This window comes from Chiroxiphia lanceolata, chromosome 7 (assembly GCF_009829145.1).
Source record: "Chiroxiphia lanceolata isolate bChiLan1 chromosome 7, bChiLan1.pri, whole genome shotgun sequence".
Lineage (NCBI taxonomy): Eukaryota > Metazoa > Chordata > Aves > Passeriformes > Pipridae > Chiroxiphia > Chiroxiphia lanceolata.
Genome location: NC_045643.1, coordinates 38,414,526 through 38,425,152, shown reverse-complemented (window position 1 = coordinate 38,425,152; position 10,627 = coordinate 38,414,526). Strand labels below are relative to the sequence as shown.

The 10,627-nt window shown below is 41.8% G+C and overlaps 1 protein-coding gene across 1 annotated transcript in view; it reads left to right on the top strand.

Moving 5' to 3' along the window:
- Positions 1–255: 255 nt before the first annotated feature.
- NEB (nebulin) overlaps positions 256–10,627 on the top strand; it is a 100,992-nt gene continuing 90,620 nt past the window's right edge. Inside the window, exons 1-11 of the mRNA XM_032694029.1 lie at positions 256–339; positions 1,614–1,679; positions 5,806–5,850; positions 6,815–7,024; positions 7,555–7,662; positions 8,111–8,215; positions 8,490–8,594; positions 8,697–8,801; positions 9,244–9,348; positions 10,195–10,299; positions 10,483–10,590. Of these exons, the coding sequence (XP_032549920.1) occupies positions 1,647–1,679; positions 5,806–5,850; positions 6,815–7,024; positions 7,555–7,662; positions 8,111–8,215; positions 8,490–8,594; positions 8,697–8,801; positions 9,244–9,348; positions 10,195–10,299; positions 10,483–10,590 (1,029 nt within the window). The 5' untranslated portion in view covers positions 256–339; positions 1,614–1,646. The remainder of the gene's footprint in view (positions 340–1,613; positions 1,680–5,805; positions 5,851–6,814; positions 7,025–7,554; positions 7,663–8,110; positions 8,216–8,489; positions 8,595–8,696; positions 8,802–9,243; positions 9,349–10,194; positions 10,300–10,482; positions 10,591–10,627) is intronic.

Here is a 10,627-nt window from a genome sequence, read left to right as displayed (position 1 = left end):
AACCCCTGTGTTTTTTCCATTGGAGTGTTCCCTTGGTCTGCTGGGGGGTCCATTTCAGCAGAGACCTGGAGAAGCCAGGCCAGACTCTGGTGTGTTTTGGTTTCCTCAGGAGCACCGAGGTGCTCAGCTCCCTTTCCATCCATGCTGCTGGGAACAGGTGGCTGCTCCGGGGTCACCAAGTATATTTAGGGCTGAAACTGGAGCGGGCTGGAGCCGGATTGGCCGTGCTGGCCACACGTGTCCTCGGGAGCCGCTGCACCCGCTCGCTCTCTCCCACTGCTGCTCAGGAGGGAAGGCTGGAGAGGCTTTGCTCCAAAGGATATTTGCTGGATGTTGCTGGTAAGAACATTTTAATCGTGTTTGACTTCTTTTCCTTAGAGCAGCACCTTGAGCTGTTTCCCCAACTGGTAGTTTTTTGGGAGTAGTTGTCATGCCTTGCCCGTGGAAGACAAGTCTTCCGCCTGGATAACCAGTTGCAGATTGCAGGAGGAGGAAAGCACTTGGAATCGTGTTTGGGAGTGTAACTGAAGGTTATAACTGTGACAGTTTTTATAGTTTACATCCTTATATGCAATCCCCACTTCTTGGGTTTAATCACTCACTTTGGCCCACTTTTTCACGCAACTTGCCGCCCATTAATGGAGTTATTCTTGATTTATTTTAATAGTTAATGATCTCGTTCAACAAATTAACTTTTTGGCAATTTTTCTCACCTCACTGGAAACTAAAAAGGGACAGTATCCCATGTTCCTATATTTAACCTGGGTTACTCGACTTCCCTTGCCTCAGAAGGAATTGCAGTGTAACCAGCTAAACTCAACGGGCAGTTGGCAGGATTAGCTTACACGGCAAATATCCCTGGACTCAGGAGCAGCTGTTCCAAAGCCTCATCCCCTCCCAACATTAGAAACAGGGCTGCAGGCTCCGGTGGAAAATTGTAGCTCTGCCTCGCAGCAAAATCGGTGTGTTAATTAATTTTTGACAGTAATCTGTGCTTTGTAATTCAGCCAACTCTGTGCAATTTCATCTTTTGCAGGTCTGAAGAAACAGAGAGAAAAAAGCCACAAGAGCTTAAAAAAAAACCTCCCAGAGAATCAATATAGGCTAATGCTGGAGGGACAGAAATTGCCTCATTAACCAAAAGACGCTTAAAAAAAAATATTTATTACATTTTTCTACATTAGGCTTTCACTTATGAATGAATATCACAGAATATACAGATAAAGCTCCCATTCAAATGGGAGCTTGAGTAATATAACGAAAGAGGAGAGAATAGTCACAGAGAAAAGGAAAATGCTTCATATAATTCTGTTGTAATAAGGAACCCAAATCATACTTCAAAAAATCTCTTCTTTTTTTTATTTTCTTTGGATTCCAGTATTGATGTTACAACTATTGGAATGAAGTATTTGTCTAAAATTGTAACTTATATCAGTATATTTGAAATTTAGTCCCATGTTTTTCCATAATAATCAAAGTAGTGCCAGATCCCAGCTTTATACAGGATCTGACTAGATCATGACTCCAGGTGCTTTATGAGCTTGATTTGTCACTTCTCATGGTACTTTTGGGCTAATCCTGTTTATTCATATTTTTATTTGCTGCATGACCAGTGAGTGGGGGAGAGACAGAAGAAAACCCTCAGAATGGAGGAAGAAGAATATGAGGAAGTTGTGGAGGTAAGAAGAAAATCTTAAGAGTAGAAATAATTGTTTCCTGCCTTGTGAATGAATATATTAATCACTTTAATGAGACTCTGCTCAGGAGCATAGGTGGCTGTTTGCTCTCTGAAGATTAGGGGATGATTAGATATCTATTAAATGGCTTAATCAGTAAAGAACCCACAACAAACAACAACAGTTGCTCTCAGTGGAGCAAAGTCTGCTGGTTCCTGCCATAGTTTCTGAGTTTAAATAAGGACTGTAACCCTCCTACACCCACAGCACAAGGTTTCCTCATTACTCTTCTGCTTAATTATAGATGCACTGGGCCATCTCTTCTCCCTCCTGGCTTGCCCTCTGTCACCCAATCCATGCTGGAGAGGATGACTTTGGGAGCCCCTTCCTAGCCTTGCCTCTGTGCCCACTGCAATGCAGAAAGGCAGGAGGTTTGTGCCACTGAGGGACCATGACCAGGTTCGGCCTTAGAAGTTGCAGAGATGGAGCCAGATTTAAGTGGCAGGACCAGGGGAAGGGCTTCCCACTGCCAGAGGGCAGGGTTAGATGGGATATTGGGGGAAAATTCTTCCCTGTGAGGGTGGTGAGGCCCTGGCCCAGGTTGCCCAGAGAAGCTGTGGCTGCCCCTGGATCCCTGGAAGTGTCCAAGGCCAGGTTGGATGGGGCTTGGAGCAACCTGGATAGTGGAAGTTGTCGGGGTTGGAACAAGATGGGCTTAAAGGTCCCTTCCAATCCAAACCACTCTGTAGTTCCCTGATTCTTTGTCTATGGAGTTCCATCAGAGATTAATTTGCCAAGAGGTCATTTAAACTCAGAATTCAATTAAAAGAATCCCCAGGAACTGGGGACCCTACATTTTAGGATTATGAGCAAATGTCACTGGAGCAATGACTTTGCTATTGAAAGAGTCCGTGAGGTCAACAGAGTGGTCTTACCTGTTGCATTATTGCTATTCTGAAATTAACATATGTGTCATTAAATACATAAATTATTGTAGCAAGTTGCTCAGTGTTTGAGGAAAAGAAGAGTATAAATGCAGGCACCTCACAACTCATTGTCACCACACTGTGTTTGGTGACCTGTTGATTTTAGGTGATGTGAGGGCACCGAGCCCTGGCTGCGGACTTTAAGAATTTCAAACAGTGAATGAAGTAAAACCAAATGGATTAGTTAAATGTGTTTTGGAAAACAACGAGTTACCACTCATAAAGTCCATTTAAAGACATTGTACCACCTAGTTACAAAACACCAGCCTTCATTAAATTTCCTATTAGCACTTATAATTGCTTTCGTGCTTCCTGAGCGTTGTGTGCTCTCAGTAATAGGTATTTATTTGCTGTCAAAGTTTATTTATTCCAGCTGGAATTACGTTATTTTGGGCTTTCTGTCCACACAGCCCCGTTTCATCCTTTGTTTTTAATTTTCGGTGACCACCTTGCTGCCGTCGCATCCCTCAGACAGACCAAGGTGGCACTGCCTTAGTAGCTTCCCTCAGGGCACTCATGGTGAGAAGTTACATAAAAGAGGAACAACGGCATTTGGTGGAATTTTAAGGCAGGTTAAACCTTTCCAGAGTTTTCTTAACTAAAAGCCCACTTTTATATGAATCCATGATTTTAAACCTCCAAGAGTTGTATCAGAAATTAATCTTCTGAAAGAATTAGAAGATGGTTGTTGAATATTGAGTAGCTGAGGCAACGCTGAGCATTTTAAGATACTATTTTTTTTAATTTCTCGGGAATTACTAACCCGTACTTGACGTTGTAGCCGTTTTGTGAAGGGAATGTCACAAACTTTTGCTGCTGAGTTACTTGAGGTGTTGTGGAAGGATCGTGGAAAGTGTTGTGGAAGGTTTTGTGGAAGATTTTGCAGACGGTTTGGTGGAAGACTTTGCAGAAGGGTTTGGTGGAAGGTTTTGTAGAAAGTTTGTGGAAGGTTTGATGGAAGGTGAAGTGGAAGGTTTGCAGAAAGTTTTTGGAAGGTGGGCCCAGCATGTCTGGGCAAGAGAGCAGAAATCGCCCCCAAACAACCCAATATATCACAGGTCGGGAAGTACGAGCCGGTCGCATCAACTAACTTTGAGGAACAGCTCTGCCGAAAGGGCTTAAATTTCAATGAGAATTTTTTAAAGTCTCGATTGAAGGGCTTTTTTGCTGCCGCAGTTTTTGGCAAGTGACCCCGAGCAGGTATCGCCGAGGAGGTTTCCAAACATGAACCCCACGTTTTACATTTTCTCCTTTCTGGCAGTTCGGCACCTCACGGATACAATCCCTGCCGGTTACTACAGCGGGTGCGGTAATGTCCGTAAATGCTTTTTTCCCTCAACTGGCAGCGAGCGGAGATGTTTGAGGGAGGAGATCTCTGAGGTTGAAGCCCCGGGCCGCGCGCGACCCCCTCAGCGCGGCCGCCATTTAGCGCCCGACGGCGCCATCGCGCGGCCGCGGCTGGAAATGGCGGCTCGGGGCTCCCTCGGGGGTGATGGAGGGCGAGCCTAAGGATGGAGAATAGCGGAGTTGTTAACGCTGGAACACACCTCCAAGGTCATCAAGTCCACCCCCATGCCCACCAAACCATGTTGTAAAGTACCACGTCTACTCGTTCGTCGAACGCTTGCAGGGATGGTGACTCCGCCGCCTGCCTGGGCAGCTCGTTCAACGCTTAACCACTCTTTCGGTGAATAAATGTTTCCCAAAATCCAATCTAAACGTCCCCTGGCGCAACCAGAGGCTGTTTCCTATAGTGTTGTCCATTGTTCTTTGGGAGAAGAGCCAACCTCCATCTTGCTCCCCCCTCCTGTCAGGGGGTTGCAGAGCCAGAAGGTCCCCCCTGAGCCTCCTTTTCTTCAGGCCGAGCCCCCCCAGCTCCCTCAACCCCTCCTGCTGCTCCAGACCCTTTCCCAGCTCCGTTTCCCAACTAGGAGAGATGTTCCGTGGAACCTGCTACTCACAACCAAGCAAGAAGTGGTGGAAGATGCCAAGGTCAAGGGCAGCCATGGCTGCTGTGACCACAGGACTCGTGAAGTTGAAGATTCAGAGAACAGTGAGGAAGATAAACAGAATTACAATCCCAGACTTCGGAAGGACAGATTTGGGGCTGTTCAGGGAAGATCCTGTGGGGCCCAGGGGAGTTGAGCGATATTCTAGAACAATTTCCTCAGAGCACGTGGTTCTATCCAAAGTGCAGAAGTCAAACACAGCAGGAGGCTGGTGTGGAGGAACACGGAGCTCCTGACTGAGCAAAATCACAAAAAAAGAGAAATATACTGAAGGTGGAAGCAGGATCAGGACACTTGGGAGGAACATAAAGACTTAAAACATTACAAACTCCATTCCTTCAACTTGATGTTCAAAAAAGGCAAGGAGGAAGATCCAGGGAACTACAGGCTGGTCAACCTCACTTCATTCTTTGGGAAGGCCATGGAGCAAATAATTTGGGAAGCTATTTCTAAAGACACGAAAGACATGAAGGTTGTGAGGAGCAGTAAACATTGAGTTATCAAGGGCAAAACAATGGCTGACCCATCTCGTTAGTGTTTATGATGAGTTCACAGCTGCTGTGGACAAGGGGAAAGCAGTGAAGGTTGTGTATCTTGACTGCTTCAGGGAGACCTCTTTGTATCACCAGATTCATGAGATGTGGGGTAAATAGAGGACAATAAAGTGGGTGGAAAATCAGCAGGCTCAAAGTTGAGATCAGTAGGACAAAGCTTAACTGGCAGCCAGTAATTATTGGTGTCCTTCAAGGATCTGTAGGTAGGAATGACTCCAAGGACAGGCTTAGAGAAACCTGCTACAGCCCCCTCAGAGTATCACCAAACACCTGGAAAATGCTGGGGTTTAAATGCTGATTCTTTTGCTGTGGTCATCATTGCCTTCCCTCCTGTGGGTACAATTAGGTAACGATCCTTCATTAATTACTTGGACGATGATTAGTTGAGGAATGTATGGAAAACATGCAATCATGAATGCAAAAAATGAACGGATATTCAGAATTACCAGATGACTCCATCAGTACCTGTGAACTACAGCCCTGTTCCTCCAGAAGTGTGATTTTAAAACAGCTTCACAGAAGCTACAATTTGCTAATCTGACCTAACAATGATTTTTTTTTTCCTCTCTTTTTTTAATAGTACTACATTGAGGAGACAGTTGTTGAGGAGGGTGAGCCACATGAGGTAAAGGTCCCTGTCATTATTCATATAGCATCTATATGCATGTAATTAATGTGTAACTCTAAATTAGTAGCCTTTTTGTATTCTGAGGTTTAATTTTTCACATTAAACTCACAAATAGCACCAATGAGTTGCTGTTTAATACTTTATTTCCTCTGCTGTGGGATGATCTAGAGGACCACTTTAGATGTATCAGTTATATTCCCTTCCCCTTGTGCAATTTCCCCAAAAAACCTGATGGTTTGCAGGTTTCTCTTCATGTCACTGGTAACAAATATTTGGGTCACCAAGGATTTGTTGCCACAATTTGAAATTCTGTTTATAAAATAGATATATCTCAACTCTCTCCTATGTTACCATGAAATACTCTTTATTGCATAGGCTTGTGCAGAAACCAAAGCTATTAAATGTTCAATTCTTGACGTATTTTCAGTTCAGTCTCATACTGCTGCAAACAGCTATCAGAAATCTGACCTTAAAGTCAGGTTTTTTATAAAAAATCTTATAATAAATAAAATCTGACTCTCATTTAGGTGATTTTGGAGCACGTTTTTAAGTTGTAATAATTATTTTTATTTGCTTTTCATTAGAACCATGGTGTTAAAATTATTGCTTGCAGACCATAATAGTGTTTATCTGTTGATAAACAAGAATATAAACTATTTAAATTCCTTTGGACTTATACATATTAAGCAGAGGCAGCTTCCAGATCCTCTGGTGAATAATTACATGAGTTTGATACAGAAACCAGCCAGACATTTAATTCCTTGTGGCTTTTTTAGGTTGGGTGATGTACAGTAGGAATAATGGATAATCCCAGCAGGAAAAATGTAACTGGTTTTTTGTCTCCACGTGGATCTGGATAAACTGAGCACCCTTTTACTCGCTCAGGGAGGTGAAAAATACTTATAATAATGAATTTTTAGAGCTATAAGGCAAGTAATTATTTTCATTTCTTTGTTCCCAGGTGGTCACTGAAATCACTGAGACCGTCAGCACAGAGTTCACAGGTCCTGAAACTACCACAACCACCTACAGTGTGGAGCAGGACAAACCTTCTGGGGAGGATGCGGCACCTCCAGCCAGGAAAAAGACAATCCGGACAAAAGTGGACCCATCCAAGTTTTTGACGCCTTACCTGGAACACAGCAACAAAATGAAGGACCTATTCAGTGAGGTAAGATTGTCCCACGTCTTTTATTTCTTGGGGAACACCTTGGAAAGATTGGATAGGGATTATTTGATTATTATGTTGCAAATGACTAAATTTATTTTTAAATTTGTACTGAATATCATAACAATATCAATAGTCAATTCTTAATTATTATACAAGTTTAGATCTATATTAATATCAATTATAGATTTTATATATCAATTATATATATAAATTTAATGTATTATATATAATTAGTAGTAGTAGTAGCTTAATACCAATATTAAGCTACTAAAGAGGATATAATCAATTAAAGGTGATCCAAACCAGACTGAATTTAGAGATGGATTTTTCTCCTGTTGTGTCAGATGGAATAAAGTCAGTTGGTTAAAATAAGCATAACTGTAGGTGTAATTGAGCAATGCTCGTTTCTATTATTAAATAATCACCCCAAATTCTTATCCTAACCAGATAAATATGGCAACAATTGCCAATAGATTTCTGTCAGAGCTTTAGGCTGTGTCTTATTTGTGTTTGTCATTGTTTTCTTCCAGAACAAGTACAAAGAAAAATTTAGAAAAGAGAAAGGAAAGCCTTATGCTTCCACAGTTGATACCCCAGAAATTCGGAGGATCAAGAAAGTGCAGGACCAGCTCAGTGAGGTGGGTGGCAACTACAGGAGAAAATAATGTTTAGTGAGTAGTTAAGAAGCAAATTAAGTCTGAATTTTGGGTGTTGGATAAGAAGTGATAATTCCAACCAAGCTGCTGCTTTGCCACGGGAATGTGACTGTGTTGGTTTGGCACTACAGCCAGTGTTTACGTGGGAATGGACTGGGAAATGGAGCTACACTGCATATCCTGGGATGGACCTCTCATTATACAGAGTGGAAGTGCTCTGGCTTGGAATCCCATCTCTTGAACCTCTCTCAAAGCTGCATTTCTTCCTCAGTTAATTCCCCAAACCCATTGGTTTCCATAGGCTTCATTTCTAGGTCCCTTCATGTTTTGGATGTTTACAGCATGAAGTGTCAAAATGTCAATATTCTGATTTTCTTTAAGAGAAAAAAGCAGTTTTGCTGTAGAATAAATGAATTTCTGGGCCCTCCAGGTTAAATACCGCATGGCTGGGGAAATTGCCAGGACTATTTGCCACGTGGATGAAAAGGCCATGGATATAGAACATGCCAAGAAAGTGTCCCAGCAAGTGAGCAAGGTGAGTGGGTTTGACTGAACATCTGTGGATCATGAAGTTGCTGATATGAATAAAGTTCTGAGCTAAAGCAATATTTATAGAGCAATTTAGAGGCACAGGGAGGGACAGCAGAGAAGTTGGTATAAATATATCTTATAAATATAAATACAATCTTAAATGTTCCCATTTGCTGCCTTCAAGAGCAGGTAGTTTATTCACAATATTTACACAATATTCACAAAAGTAAATATTTTTCTAGTGATTGAGTGACCAACTGGCTGATCTTTCCTTCCAGGTATTATATAAACAGAACTGGGAGGAGAATAAGGACAAGTACCTGCTGCCCCCTGATGCTCCAGAGCTTGTGAATGCAATAAAAAACACAGCAATGTTCAGCAAGGTAAGAGAAAACAATCCCAGCTCTAAGCAGCTGAAGTGAGAGAAGCTTTCCAAGGCACAGATTAATTCATAATGAGCTTTCTGGTGTTTTTCTGGGCTTTAGAAACTCTACACTGAGGAGTGGGAAGGAGACAAAACTCTGTTTTATCCCTACAACGACAGCCCAGAGCTCAGGAGGGTGGCCCAGGCTCAGAAGGCTCTGAGTGATGTGAGTACCAAAAACACAGTTGGGTTCCAGCATAACTCAGTAGATTATTTCTATTCTACACTATAGTTTTATAATATTTGAAATTAAACATTTGAATAAAACGATTTCAGATGGAGAAGCTCCCTGCCAGGGTTGACTCTAAGTCCAGTTCACCGTTGTGGGTCTGCAAATCTGTCTCTAAAACAATGATAAGCAAAGTCAGGAATTGGCAGGGCTGTGGGATTTGCTGATATTTGGATACCTGGAACTCTCCAATCGGGGATTTCAGGTCAAGATTTCAGTGAATTTTGCAGATGTTCACTGGTAACACACTGATTGAAGGGGTTCCTGCTGCAGTGGCTGTGGGCAGAACTGCTGTAGTTAATGGGGTGGGAACAGAGCTGAATGTTCTGATGCTCAGCTTGGCAGTTGCTGGAAATCTGTATTTCTTCCCCATTTTCAGATTGTCTACAAAAAAGGGCACAACGAACAGAAAGCCAAATTTACCTCCCTGCCAGATCCCCCTGATGTGGAACTGGCCAAGAAGGTGACAAGGCAGCTGAGCAATGTGAGTAGGATGTGGTGGCTTTTCCTGTAGAAACCTCACTTTGTGAGTTAGAGAGGCAAAAAGGTACCTAAAGAAAGACAAAGAGAAAGAAAAGATATGCAGGAAAACCAAATTTGCTGAAGAAACTGGAACCAAGTTGTATAATCTTGTAAGGCAGAAGTAGGATTTTAACTCAGTTCAGAATTTAGGACAAGCATGATTTTATTTTATTTATTTTATTGTGTGTTGAACATTATCTGCTCCTTAAGATTAGAGAGTTACAGTGTTCACTTCTGGTTGCAGAACCACTCATAAAATATTATATTGAACCCATTTGGAAGGTGAAATAATTTTGTTTAGAGAAAACTTCTGTAATCTTACGATTCCACAGTTTAAAAGGTAAATTGTCATCAAGAAGATTTTGTAACATGTAAACCCCAAGATCAGTATCATAATTCTTTGAAATGAGTAAAATAATGAACAGTAGTAACAGTAAATTCTTACTTAACTAATGGGCAATACTATGTCCCAGTATTATGTGAGCAGTGAGAAAACAGAACTAAAGGAATGTGTTAGTGAAGTATCACAGAGAGATCTTCTTATTAATGACTTTGTTCAAAAAGAGATTATTTATGCCACCTATTTACCCTTTTTAGGTCAGGGGAGGAACTAAGAGCAATAACTGAACACTGAAGTGGTTTGGTCAAATCATATTTAAAGTGTTTTTGACAGGGGCTACCAAAGTGTTTAGAAGGCAGATGTAAAATGTGAAGCAACTTTAAAAATACAACTGTGACAACCAAACTTGTCAAGTGAAAATGAATCTGTGTCTTGGGGATTAAATTTGATTGTTTGATTTCCTTGTAGATTAATTACCATGAGGACTATAAAAACAAAGTCAAAGGCAAGTGGAGTCAAACTCCGTGCTATGACGTGGCCATTGCAAAAATGAATGCAGAAAATCTAAGTATGGTGAGTGGATTCTTCAGGGAATCTTGAACAGCTTTATCCTCTGTCTGTGTGCACATGGAAAATACTGATATAATTTGCCTGCTCCTCTGGTGATATTTCTCCTTTCCAAAATAAGCCACTCTGTGGATGTCTGATTGTAAAGTAAGCGCATTTGATACATTGTTTTCTGTCTGTTCCTAACAGAGGAAATACCAGGAAGACTTTGAAAACATGAAAGACCAAATCTACTTCATGCAGACTGAAACCCCAGAGTATGAAGCCAATAAGAGAGCTTCAGAGAACGTCAGTAAGGTGAGTTCTGGGTGTGCCATTTGCTCAGCTTGACAAC